General features: G+C 37.1%; 1 protein-coding gene across 2 annotated transcripts in view; it reads left to right on the top strand.

The window, feature by feature from the left end:
• The window catches only part of psmd1 (proteasome 26S subunit, non-ATPase 1), a 45,938-nt gene that overhangs the window by 681 nt on the left and 30,751 nt on the right, over positions 1–14,506 (top strand). The window contains exons 2-15 of one of the 2 annotated variants that reach the window (XM_089117753.1): positions 75–118; positions 197–270; positions 3,047–3,216; positions 3,326–3,534; positions 5,558–5,701; positions 5,779–6,005; positions 6,311–6,371; positions 6,448–6,576; positions 6,682–6,770; positions 6,865–6,943; positions 8,852–9,025; positions 9,113–9,224; positions 10,270–10,466; positions 10,759–10,854. In XM_089117753.1, the coding sequence (XP_088973879.1) occupies positions 75–118; positions 197–270; positions 3,047–3,216; positions 3,326–3,534; positions 5,558–5,701; positions 5,779–6,005; positions 6,311–6,371; positions 6,448–6,576; positions 6,682–6,770; positions 6,865–6,943; positions 8,852–9,025; positions 9,113–9,224; positions 10,270–10,466; positions 10,759–10,854 (1,805 nt within the window). The remainder of the gene's footprint in view (positions 1–74; positions 119–196; positions 271–3,046; positions 3,217–3,325; positions 3,535–5,557; positions 5,702–5,778; positions 6,006–6,310; positions 6,372–6,447; positions 6,577–6,681; positions 6,771–6,864; positions 6,944–8,851; positions 9,026–9,112; positions 9,225–10,269; positions 10,467–10,758; positions 10,855–14,506) is intronic. The other variant, XM_089117760.1, reaches the window with a different exon arrangement.

Here is a 14,506-nt window from a genome sequence, read left to right on the forward strand (position 1 = left end):
ACACACATGTAAATAGACAGAAATGAGGATAAGTCTGTCTCTACTGTACTGATGGATGGTTTGCTGTTTTGTAGCTGGTATCATTTCCCTCCTGGATGAAGATGAGCCACAGCTCAAGGTACAGGATCTACTCAAACAAACAAATACATGCGTATCATATGGATCTGGTTATTAACAATATTTTGTTCTTTTTAAGGAGTTCGCCCTACACAAACTGAACTCCATTGTCAATGACTTTTGGGCAGAGATCTCTGAGTCCGTTGACAAAATGTAAGTAGGCGTTCGCCCCAAAATTGCCATAAATATGAAGAAAATGTACAAATATTTCTGTATTTTCTAACCTGAAAAGTATAACCCATGTGAATTGCATAAATCCAAGAAAAACATATTATTGTAAATTTACTCTAAAATATTAATACTTGTTTTTATTGTGAGTAATATTATGCTGCTAATAATGAACTAATTTTGTATCTTGTCTAGGGATGGGCAACGATTAATCGCGATTAATCGCATCCAAAATAAAAGTTTGTGTTTACATAATATATGTGTGTGTAGTGTGTATAATTAATTTGTATATATAAATACCCACACATGTATGTGTATATTTAAGAAAAATGTGCTATAAATAAATCAAATATTTATATTTTATATAATATTAATTATGTGTAAATATATATAAAGTATATACATGCAAATATTTCTTAAATATATACATGCATGTGTGTGTATTTATATATACAAATTAATTATACACACTACACTGAACATAAACTTTTATTTTGGATGCGATTAATCGTTGCCCATCCCTATTATTGCAGAAGTAATATTCCCAATAATATTAATATAATATATTATTTTAATTATTTTTATTTTACAGTGTAAACTGCTATTGCAATAGCAATATTTCTTTATTGGCTTGAGTAATTAAGTAAAGTATTTAAATTAAAATAATTATGATGCTTACAATAATTATTAAATGTTTTTTTTTATTACTGTACTTACAATTGCATTTTCCTAATTGATTTTTTAAATTAAATAATAAAATAGAAAAATATTATTATTATACAATTAATTTATTTTATTTTACAGTACAATAATATTATTGCAAATAAATGCACACATAAAATATTTATATTTATATATAATATAAATTATATATAAATCTATATACAGTATATACATGCAAATATTTCTTAAATATATACATGCATGTGTGTGTATTTATATATAAAATAATTATACACAGTGCACCCACATATATTATGTAAACACAAACTTTTATTTTGGATGCGATTAATCGTTTGACAGATTTATATATAATTTATATTATATATAAATATAGATATTTCATATATAAATTAGTGTTGGGCGATATGCTCCATTTTCATATCGTCCTATCGTCAGCCTGTGAGATCGGCGATACACGATATTATCGTGAGGGGGCGGGGCTAACTTATTTGATTATTAACTTGATTATTTAGCATACTCATTAATTTGCTTGTTTTATTAGCCTACTTCGTTTTATAAACGAGAATCTTTTTTTCTATTTTGCTAGCAAAGGTGGAGTGTTTAGTAATAGGATCAGGTTATTTCCTGGTATAGTGAGGTAAAAAAAGATCCTAATACTTTTGTTTGTCAACGGGAAATTTACGGACACATTAGCCTATCCTCATGCCGTTACATGCAGCATTTTGACTAGGGCCTATTTCTGCACGAGATGAAAACACGTTTATTTCTTGGGTCAGAAAGAGTCGGAGTTTGCGATATGTGTCCCCCTACCATTGCGCTCTCTGTCTGGATGCACTTCACATGCGCACTTCAGTAAGCACGAAGTACGCGGGTTAATGTGTTTTAAATGCTGGGAGAAACCAAGGGCCAAACGTCTAGCTGAGTCGATCGGTTTATACTTATACTTATGACTTGACTCTGATAAAGGAAAACGGGTTAATGCGTTTACATGACCACATGCATTGTCAAGTTAATTCAGCATAATCGGGTTTAAGAACGTCGTCGCATGTAAACGCGCTCAATCTCTGAAAGTGAAAGTAAAAACGGACTGCTTTCGCCATCTGCATTAACGCCGCGTTCCCTCAGAGACGACGATGATAACGGTAAATAATACTATTTTAGTGATATTATTATTAATACTATTTAGTAAGTGTATTGTTTTAGTGTCATTAAACGTTTTGTTAATGTGTTACTGAAACAAATACCGACGGTGCCGTTTTCATCTTAATCTGTAGGAAATTGAATTTTGCGTCTGTTAAAACGAGCACACTTGATAATTTGTGAATGGATCAACTTGCAATTCAATTTTGATGTGGGATGTTTTTTAGTCTGTTTTAAAAACATTCTCTTAGAGGAGTCCTTGCGTGTCGGTATTGTTGCAATTGTTATGAGGATTGCAATTGTTATGAGGATGATTGTAAATTTAGGCAAGGCAAATTAATTGTAGTTCCTATTAATTTAATGACAATACTAGCTTTATAATAATAATAATAATAGGCATAATAATAATAATTTAATACATTATGGTAAAACGAGCCAATTATCGTATTGATATCGTCAAAGGCATCTGCCATCGGCGATATCTCAGACTATCGTCGATACACGATACTATCGTCTATCGGCACAACCCTAATATAAATAATATTTTTTTCTTAAATATACATGCATGTGTTTATTTATATATATATATATATATATATACAAAATAATAATTATACACAGTGCACCCACATATATTATGTAAACACAAACTTTTATTTTGGATGCGATGTTTTTTTTCACCCATATTAAATAGGGAACCCTATTCAATTGTCCTGTAGTTTGATGAGGTACTTTCTTTCATGGTACACAAAAATAAATGATAAACAATATCCGACTTGATATTTTCTCTAATATCGAAAGCATATTATTTTACAGAGAAGAGCAGCCAGTCTACTTCCCTCTTATTATTTGAAATGAAATGTCAGTGGCATGGAGACGTTAATAAGCTCATAGATACGAGTGTTGTGGCTGCTAATGAGATGTTGTCCTGTCTCAGCGAGGTCCTGTACGAGGATGAGACGTTTCGCAGCCGAGAGTTCGCTGCACTGGTGGCGTCTAAAGTCTTTTACCACCTCGGTGCCTTCGACGAGTCTTTAAACTACGCGCTGGGCGCTGGAGATCTCTTCAACGTCACCGACGACTCCGAATATGTGGAGACCATCATTGGTAAATCATCAGCTTATTCCCAAGTTTTCAGCATTGATAATAATCAGATGTTTCTTCAGCAGCTTTTTGATCAAATAAATGCTAATGAGTGTATTGTTTCGTCCATCAGCCAAGTGTATCGATCATTACACCAAACTGCGCGTTGAGAACGCCGAGCTGCCAGAGGACGAGGAGAAGAAAAGCATCGACCCTCGTCTGGAGGGAATCGTCAACAAGATGTTCCAGCGCTGCCTGGGGGATCACAAGTACAAACAGGCCATCGGCATCGCGCTGGAGACCAGACGCTTGGACATCTTTGAGAAAACCGTCCTGGAATCTGTATGTTGCTCATCCGCAGTCTTACTGAATATTGCTGGATCGTAGTGTCGTTGAGGTCATCGTTTAACAGTGAAGTCTGCGGTTTATGAGTGTACGGTATAGCGAAATATTGCAGTTTGAGGGAATGCATTGACTGAATGGACATGCAAATTCATTCCCTGACATTAGATGGCGCCGATTTGCTCTGCAATACCACTCCATAACAGTTTTCTTTTATCAAGATGTTAGTAGTCGCTGTCGCGTTTGTCATATAGTTCTTTATGTTCTAACACCAACGAGACCAGCGGCTCTACATTCATCTTGCCTCGCATCTTCCTCATCTAATTTCTTCCCGTCAGTGTAGACGGGGACGCTACTTGGCGTAGATCTTCTTCGCCGTTACGTATTTGTGCTCGCCAAGAGCGTTTTGTGTTTGAGCGGTTGTGTTTTACTGTAACTTCAGAAGCTCCAAACACGTGAGCAAAAGCGCCAATTTCATTGGTCGGGTAGTTTTTGACGTGGCACGCCAAACTAAAAAAACGAACCCGAGGCGTTTTTTAAAAATGCTGCTTTTACGCGTGGCGGTGTCAACACCCACATTGGCTCCCATTGTTTAGTGATTCGTCGGTGTTAAAAGTCGACGAATAACGCGCGCGAAATTCGTCCCGGTGCGAACAAGCCTTTAGTTTACAAAGATGTTAAACTCACCGAGTGGTCTGGGGTGTTCACTGATATCCTCACACAAAAAATCGCTGCAAAAGATGCTTTCCAACAGGTTTTATCGTAATTTTTGTCCGACTCCGTTGACTTGGGACAAAAACTACGATATAAAACCTTAATGGACAAGTTCGGTATTTTACAATTAAAGCCCTGTTTTAAGATCGTCCCTGATGAAATAGAATAGTTAAGATTGTTTTTTAGACAGATGCTCCTGTCACGAGAATTTTTGGATTCTGTGTTAGCACCCCCCCCACCTTTACAATGGTAGCATAGGTGCACTCGAACAATCATTCATTAAAACGCATAAAACTTTAGTTTACAAAGATGTGAAACTCACCGAGTGGTCTGGGGTGTTCACTGATATGCTCACACAAAAATCGCTGCAAAAGATGCTTTCCAACAGGTTTTATCGTAGTTTTTGTCCATTTTCTTCCTGTTTTTCGGTCGAAGTCCACAGTAGTCGATTGTCGTGCGCGATCCTTAGTTATCTAGTTACCAATGATCGCGCACGCAAACTCGACAATTTACTATTGTGGACTTCGACCGAAAAACAGGAAGAAAATGAAGTCGGACAAAAACTACGATAAAACCTGTTGGAAAGCATCTTTTGTCATGTAAATGTTTCGCGGTAATACTTGCGTCGTCATGGTTACTGGTGTGCATGTAAACGTGCTCAATGATACAGCAAATCCACCTTTCACTGGCTGGATCCAGTTGTTTCTGTGAGTTGCAGCGATCCATTTGCTTCTCTGTTCAGTCTGTGAAAATAACCTCAGATTCTTGTCAAACCTAGTTGTACAGCCTCTTTCCCGTTTTAGATGTGTTTTGTGTGTTTCGCGGCATTCACGCTGAAAACCAATGCTGTGTGACCGCAGTCACTCTGGCCGATGGCGATGTCACGCGCATAACCTCTATTGTCATCTCACAGTGTGCAACGTAATGAACTACATATATGCGCTGTCAGTTTCAGAGTGAAGCGTGGCATTTACACACCTGATGTAAAGCGTAAAAAAATGTAAGCGTGTTAAATTAAAATAAATCACTGTGTGATCGTCAACGACTGGAGCTGAGTGAGTGGAGGCGGGGCTCATTTGCATATTCATAGAACCGCGTGTACTAAATGAGGCAAGGGTGTCGAGTTACATTCAAGTTGTTTTAAGGTGTGAAGACATTTTTTTGCAATTAAATATGTCATTTATGTCATTACAATTATTGGCTACAGGCGGACTTTAAAATGTAACATGTTGTGAACTTGTGGATGTGTTGTCGTAACTTCAAGGACTTTACAGCGTTCACCGTTTTACCATGTCTTGTTCTCCTACAGACTGACATTGGTGGATTGCTGGCCTACAGCCTGAAGATCTGCATGTCCCTCATGCAGAACAAGAAGTTTCGTAACGAAGTCCTCCGAGTCCTCGTCAAGCTGTACATGAACCTGGAGAAGCCGGACTTCATCAGCGTTTGCCAGGTGACCTGTCCTGAGCGCGCTTCAGCTTTACTGCGCATTCAGAGATTCCTCTCTAACATCTTTCTCCTCCATCACAGTGTCTGATTTTCCTCGACGACCCTCAAGCGGTGAGCGATATTTTGGAGAAGCTGGTGAAGGAGGATAACCTCCTGATGGCCTATCAGATCTGCTTTGACCTGTATGAGAGCGCCAGCCAGCAGTTCCTGTCCTCCGTCATTCAGAACCTGCGGACCGTCGGCACACCCATCCCCGCCGTGCCCGGATCCACCAACACGGGCACTGTGCCCACGCAGGAGAAAGACAGGTGGCCGTTTTACCTGTTCCATATTGGTGTATTCAATTCAATTCAAGTTTGATTGACAGGCAATCTGACCAATCATAATCCACCATTTTTGTGAAAGCAATCAGGAGAGTGGAACTTGGAAAATGGAGGATTTGATCTTGAAAAATGGCGTATACTGACGTCTTTCTGCGGTTAAAACAACATTACTTCTGAAGTTTATTTAATGCTATAAGCTATAAGCACTGAAATGTGCTGCGTTTTCCACATTAAAAATAATATATTTATGAGATGACATATTCTTTATATGTTCTATGTCCATATTTCAGTGACGCGATGGAGACAGAAGACAAAGCTGGAAGCTCTCCGGCTGGAAAGGCCGTGGAAGTGGTGAGTCTTCACTTTAAGTCTTTTAACTGGTCAGATATTAGGCTTGTGTAAAGTTTGTGTCTGTGTTTCTACTTAGAAGGATGAGCCGAAAGACCAGAACTCAAAAATGATCAAAATATTAAGTGGGGAAATGGCCATTGAGCTGCACCTTCAGTTCCTCATTCGAAACAACAACACAGACCTGATGATTCTCAAAAACACCAAGGTGAGAAACCAGCGGATGACCTTTGACATCAGCTGGTGTCTTTTTTAGCATCGTGTTGGTGTACTTCAATAGCTAAGTATAGTTTTTATTCCTGATTCGTTTCAGGATGCGGTCCGAAATTCGGTGTGTCACACGGCGACGGTCATAGCGAACTCATTCATGCACACGGGAACAACAAGCGACCAGTTTCTACGGTACACTTTCTACATTCACGTGCTCACCAAGTGAAATGTGGCCTCTTGATGTGGAGTAAACTGAGAGGAGAATTGTCTCCTTTTTATTTTACAGAGAGAATTTGGAGTGGCTGGCGAGAGCAACAAACTGGGCCAAATTCACAGCAACAGCGAGTCTGGGCGTCATTCACAAGGTTAACGTTATCATATGCTCAAGGCACTTTACTTCTCTATCAGTCAGTCTCTGTTTGACATTTCTGCTTGTTTGCTTTAGATTTCTGTTTGTTTGAGTGTTTTAGATTTCTCTTTGTTTCAGATTTCTTTTTGTTTGTTTGTTTTGTTTTAGATTTCTGTCTGTTTCCGAATGACTTTTTGTCTGTTTCAGATTTCTGTCTCTGTTAGATTTCTGTGCTGTTTGTTTACATTTCTATTTTTGGTCTAGATTTCTTTCTGATTCAGAAGCCTGTTGTCTTAGATTTCTGTTTGTTTGTTTTCTTATTAGATTTCAGGTTTGTTTGTTTTGTTTTAGATTTCTGTTTGTTTTTAATTTCTGTTTGGTCCACTTTTGTTTGTTTTCGATTTCTGTTTGTTTCTGATGTTTTGTTTCTTTAGATATTGGTTTATTTAGATGTGTTTTTAGATATTTGTTACCATTACAAATTTTTAGATATTTAAATATTTTTAACTAAATTTAGACACCACAAACAAATGTTTTGGTGGTTTAGTAAAATCATGATTTTATTATGTCTATTTTGACATGATGAATTGATTTAATTCATAGTAATTCAAATAAATAGTTTTTACAGCAATGTTATAAAACATGGGTGATTCCTGCATTTAGGACTATTTGTTGAAAATGCCTGAAATATTTTTTTTGTCTTAAGGCACTACAGGTGAATAGGGTACAATTTTTGCATAATAGATATCACCATGAAACTTCCTCAGTTGATTACTTGCACAAGTATTAAAAAAATGAATTATAAGTTTTTGAAATTTGTATGTTTAGTTATGCAAATTATCCATTATCTCATTAAATATGCGCAATTTTGCATGTATTTTCGGTAGATAGATCTGAACATATGATAATTCTTTTTTCATTTTGTTTACACACAAGATGAAAAAAAAAAAGTTAAGGATATATGCTTTCATTACCTAGGAAATCAAAATATACTGTCCATACCCCTTAACAAATCGATTTTCACCATTTTATTTAATTAAAATGTCACATAAATCAGGCCAGGAATGATTTATTAACAAATCCCTCTGAAAATATCTACTGGGGAATGACAAACTCATTTTCAGAAAAAGGCATTTAAAGATGTAAGTGGAATTTTAATACATTTCTATTGGCAACAAATTGCTCAAAAACAGAATAAATGCTCAAGTCAAGTCAAGTCAAATATATTTATAAAGCGCTTTTCACAATACAGATTGTATCAAAGCTGCTTCACAATATCAATCAAGACAACTTAACAGTGTTTGTTTATTCATGGAAAAAAAAGACAATCAGGTTTGGTAGAGCTGATCAGTGATGGGTCATTTAAGTTGAATATCCCCAGGCCCTTAGTAATAAAAATATATAATATTTCAAGCTCATGAAAACTGATTATTTAATAACATGGCAGGCATATAAGGCCTATAACTGCAGTAAATCAATTAATTAACATAGGCAGAGTACACCATGTGATGCGTCTGAGCGAATCACGTTAGCAGAAACCAGCAGTGGCCAATGAGAGTTTGTCATCACCCTTTGGACATTCATGATTGGTTACTGATAGAAAGGAAATGCCCATTACACAGTGTTGTGCACGAGATTCAGGGATTTCCAACGATACCGGTCATGCAGACTTCAGTGAAGGGATAGACTGCTACATGTCGCGTTGGAATGCTAACTTCTTGGTAAATTCGGGAGAAATTTCCTGCCGCAAGTAAACTAAATGTAATAAAATAAACATTTTGATAAATATTTTCAATGTTTTCTTTATAGCAGCTTGAAAGAACATATTAAAGGAGTAAACTAGCCCAAAATCTCAACTGATCACTGCATATCTTTATTACATTTCTATTTTCATTGATATTCATTTCATTTGCTTTGTGTCCAGGGCCATGAAAAGGAAGCACTACAGCTAATGGCGACTTACCTGCCCAAAGACACCTCACCAGGGTCAGCCTATCAGGAAGGAGGAGGGCTGTACGCACTTGGGCTGATCCATGCTAATCACGGCGGGGAAATCATCGACTACCTTCTCAGCCAGCTCAAGAGTGCCAGTAATGATGTAAGTGCATAATCGCATTCAAATAAACTTTTGCAGCACAGAATTACATAAAAAGCAGGAATAATTCTCCATATTCCTTCTTTGCAGATCGTCCGTCACGGTGGCGCTCTGGGTCTCGGTTTAGCTGCCCTGGGCACCGCTCGCCAAGACGTCTACGATCTGCTCAAATCTAACCTCTATCAAGATGATGCAGTAACAGGCATGTAAAACATCTTCTTTAACCCTCTGGGGTTGTTCGGCCCAAATGGACCCGAAGAATTTAAATACATTTTCTTTTAAAAATCACAGCTGAAATTTGGTGGTTTTGTTGGTATTTGGTGTTTGAACACCCAACAAAATTGGAGACAGGATGTGAATAGTCTAAGTGGTTGTAAAAAAAAATAGTCACACTTGGGGCATGGAAAATGAATGGGAAATTGGAAAAAATGTGAAAATACTGAGTTTTTTTGTGCATACAATCTACAAATCAGCCACGATCTTGAAAAAAAGCACACAACAGTGAAGGGGTGAATCTATAAAACATCAAGAGTGCAAAACAGACACATAACACACTTTTATAAACAAACACTCCAGATTATACATGTATTTTGCATTTTTAAAATGCTCAGTTTGTCCACCAGATGGCATCCATCTCATTTCAAAAATTGCTTTTATGAGGCCTAGGCTTGACACTAAAATGAAATACAGCTTTTAAAGAAAAAACAACAAAAAAAAAATTTGTTTTTTCAATATTTTTTCTATTATGTTCAATGGGGGAAATTTTGACATAATTATTGCATGAATACTAATTATAATTATTATTATTTTTTTAATTTTCTCAAAACACCAAAAAAGAAAAGTAAAAATATTATAAAAAAACACTAGTAAAAAAAAAAAAAATCATGATTTTTTTATTTATTTATTTATTTATTTTTTAAATATGAATCCCGCCCTTTGGGTCCATTTGGACCCGAACACCCCGAGTGTGATTCTGAAACGAACAACCCCAGAAGGATAACGCAGCTGAAAAAAATAATCAATATCTCGATTAAAAGGTTCACTGTTACCACATTCTCAAAAAATGGTCGCAGTCTGGAATCCTGCATTTGTACTCGTTATCGCAATTAGAAACTTGTTTAATTGTGCAGCCCTAGCGACCACCCAGAATACTTGATCATAATGCGGTTCAGTTTGAAATGGTCACCAAGCCAGTCTATATTTCAAGGTGAAGCTCACTGTCATGTTGTTAATGGGTGTTGTCACAGGAGAGGCGGCTGGTCTTGCTCTGGGTCTGGTGATGTTGGGCTCAAAGTCGGCCCAGGCGATCGAGGACATGGTGGGTTACGCTCAGGAGACCCAGCACGAGAAGATCCTGCGCGGATTGGCTGTCGGCATCGCCATGGTGATGTATGGAAGGATGGAAGAGGCCGATGCTCTAATCGAGAGTCTATGCAGAGATAAGGTGAGCACTGTTTTCAACTAACACTTTGTATGACTTTTTTGTTTGCTGGGAGTTATTTTTTTTAAAAATGTTAAAGTCTAAAGCTTAAGGGCAGTACCTCCCCTTGATTGCGTACTTTCATACAAATGTAATGGTTCACTGCACAGTTTTCCATGCAGAATGCATTCTTTGTAGTCTTAACCGTTTCCAGAGAGCTGTGTTTATTCTGTGAATATATTAACTGTGCAGCTCGCTGATGTCTGAGGTTCTGGTCCGCACACTGAGCTTCTGTTTTATCTCTCTGTCCTGACAGGACCCCATCCTGCGCCGCTCGGGAATGTACACAGTGGCCATGGCATACTGCGGATCTGGGAACAACAAAGCCATCCGACGACTGCTACACGTGGCTGTGAGTCTACACTAGCAAATATTAGAGGTCGACCGATATGGTTTTTTTCATGCCGATACCGATCTTTTGAAATCCGGGTCGGCCGATTAATGCTGCTGATTTATTTTGGCCAATATTTGCTTGGTTTTTAACCTCTATTTGAAAGATAAAATGTAAAAGAAATGAAACTTTTTATCCTCTCAAAAAACATGTATTTTTGGTTTGTTTTGTTTGTTGGTGGACAAAGACAAATGGACATAACCTAATTATTAGGGCTGTCAACTTTAGTCGTTTAGTCGACTAATCGGTCGATGCCGTCTTGGTCGACTGACATTCTTATTGGTCGACCAGTTGCATTTTTTTTTTTACCAATAGAAAGAATTTTTCAGTGATTTACTCCTTTATAAGCAGTTATTTATTACTGTATTCTAAATATAATTAGCCTATGTTTTGTCCTCAACTTTAAAATGCTTTAATTTAGGCTGTTTTTGTAACTGCTCCATAGTTAAGCGCACACACATAATACACTCGGGAACCGCACCTGTGGCTGGCTGCGCTGCTGCTCGTGCTCGGTAAGGGATGCTGTATTCCTTCAGTTAGAACGCTGCTTGTTTTGGCTTTAGTCGACAAAATGTCCAGGAAATCTAAATCTTTTGTCTGGCTGCATTTTAAAACAAAGACGACAAGACTGTGGAGGGAGGTGATTATGAGCGCGCAAGTTGCGCGCCTACATTTGAAATCGAACTTGAGCGCGCAAAAGACGTGAGCAGCCTTTTAACGGCTAAATCATGCTGACTCAATAGATTGTGTTTTCTTAATGTTTTCGTTTTCGTTTTTATTTGTACACTTGACACATTCGAAAATAGCCTAAATAATGCAACAAAACAAAAATAAAACCTATACGCGGTCCTACAGCCTATTATTAGGATTGTTTTTAGGCTATTTGGGTTTTTTGTGTGTTGTTTAAAACGCCTTGATCGTCGGGACTAAAGTTAACCCATAGCTTTGAAAGTAAAGAAGAATATAAAGCCTGTATAAACGAGAGCTTTTGTTGGGATTTTTCATTATGTGGCAGATAGCAGTTAGCTATATTTTTTGCAGCGTGTGGTGTGGTCAGGTGCGCGATTGTGACTGTTACTATAGACCTAGGACAGAGCTCTTCACTTTTTGCAGTTAAAAAATCACTTAATTTTCAAATAATTGTATTATTATTATAGTTTTATTTATTTTTGATGTTTTTTCATTGTTGTTTTATAAATGCTCAATGACAATTGTTTAAAAAATGTTTAATCAAAACATCACGTTTTTTTTGTTTTTTGTTTTTAGTCGACTAATCGTTGCGCAGGACTCGACTTTGGTCGACTAAGAATTTCTTTGGTTGAATACAGCCCTACTAATTATCACAAAAAAGGAGAAAAAAAACTTTAAATGATTTAATTTTTTATATAGAAGATTTATTATATTTTATTTAATTTAATTTCTAACAATAACATATTTCACTAGTAAATTGCTGTTGAACGACAAAAACAACCACCAGATGGGAAAATTATATTTTGTAAACTTTAAATGCACCACAACGCACCGTCCGTCTGTTGTTCTTCAGACAACGGCATCCCGCTGTTGGACCTTTTAGTCACACTTAACACTGTTTGGCCAGCATTTTAACCATGTTTAATCCAGCTACTAAGTAACGGTCAGTGTTGTGCCTAAACTCGTTCAGTGAGGGCGTTCATATTTTGGGCGAACGTGAACGGAACGTACTGCATTACTGGCTGATGAACGTTACCTAGTTCATTCTGGTGTCTGTCTGTAAACGCGCGCTCTCTGCAATAGGGTGCCAGATTTCTATAGAGCCTTCCAGGCGAAAACCCGGCTAAAACACACGTAAACAGGCCTTAATATGTAGCGAAAAAAACACTAGGGATGCACCGAATATTCGGCCACCGAAAATTTTCGGCCGAAAATGGCCCAAAAGTGCATTTTCGGTTTTCGGCCGAAAGACTTTTATCACCGAAACAATACGGCCGAAATGTTGTGATGACGCAAACAGAAACCGCGACCTGCACGTGCTTGTCTGAAGCAACATGTTTGCGGTGCGGACGTATTTCAGTGAATCTGAACCCGCGAGGAGACGGAAGCCTTGTTTATCCACCTATATCTGCTCTAAACAATGCGCGCCGCCATGACAACGACTCCGGATGCGAGCGGGTCAAGTATAAACTGTGGAGACTCGCGCTGCGGAGGTAGGCGAAAGTATGCGCGAGTCTCCTCAGACAGCGCGCACACTGCTCCAAACGGTCGAGGCGTTTATACTGGACCCGCTCTCTGTCGTACTATTCCTTGAAACGACAGGGGACGACTCAAGTAACTGTCCTCTAACCATTAGGAATCGGTGAGAAGAAGAATAATCATGTAAAACCCAGTAAACTCTGAGATTATTACTTGTGTGACATTACAAAAAAATATATATGGGAACATGTATGTATAGAACTAAATTAATGCTCTCTTAAATATTTTCTACATTCACTAAACATGTTTCGTTAAGTTTCATGTACATTTGTATTAATCATGGACCTTTGTTCATTTAAAAAGGCTTTTTATGCTATTGTATGCTAAATTTTTAAAATGTAAGAAACTAATTTAGACATGCAAAGGGTGCTGGTGTGATGAGAAGAAGTTCGCACTCGGCTTTGTTTTTATGAGAGAACATTTAATTTTAAAACCTTTCTGCAGGCCATTAGATTATTATTTAATGTACACATGAGTGGGGTCAAAAACATTTTACTTTGAATTTTATTTTATACTGTGCATTGTGCTAAAAAAAATATTTGCATAATTTGTAATTGATTTATTCTTTGAAAATTTTATATTAATTTATGCAATTGCAATGCCTTGATTTTAGTAACGTTTGTACACAGTCATAGCCATAAATGCAATGATACTGATAATTGGCATAATTTCTTTCGGTGTTTCGGTTTTCGGTTTTCGGCCTTGGTTTCCTCTTTTTCGGTTTTCGGTTTCGGCCAAGAATTTTCATTTCGGTGCATCCCTAAAAAACACCCAATCTGGCAACACCAGCCACCAGTATCTAACATCTTACATTAATATGCAAACTTTGCCCGTCAATAAAATATAATTGTTGTCTGTGTTTGTATATGGGCTGTGGCAATAATAATAATAATTATTAAACTTTTAATCGGTCGACCTCTAGCAAATATCACAAACGACATGGATTATTAGACGCCCAAAAAAAAATATAAGGGTCATTTGGAGAAAATCCGTAACCTTATTGTGGAATGTATAATCTGAGAGTAGTTTTATTAGACTATATATTACCAAGCAAGTCGGTAGTGAGAATTTGATAAAAATAAATAAAAACAAGGATATTTAATGTGGTTTAAAGCGTTCAAGTAGTAAGACATGCTCCTAATTAATCGTGTTAATTTTCAATTTTAGATCCAAATTGCTAAAAAAAAATTTTGTCATCATTATGGCTTAGTTTTTTTTTTCTTTTTGAGCGTTGGGTCTATCGTGCATTTCCTTCAGGTGGCGACATTTCCATTCTGTGTTGTACTTATATCAAAGAGCTTTTGGTGTTTCTGTGTAACTGTAACTTTAAAAGAAATGCATCAATTATAACACTAGCACATTCATGTTTTAGATTTAGGCTCTG

This window comes from Pimephales promelas, chromosome 2, assembly GCF_988280905.1.
Source record: "Pimephales promelas chromosome 2, fPimPro1.hap1.1, whole genome shotgun sequence".
In the NCBI taxonomy this organism is placed as follows: Eukaryota; Metazoa; Chordata; class Actinopteri; order Cypriniformes; family Leuciscidae; genus Pimephales; species Pimephales promelas.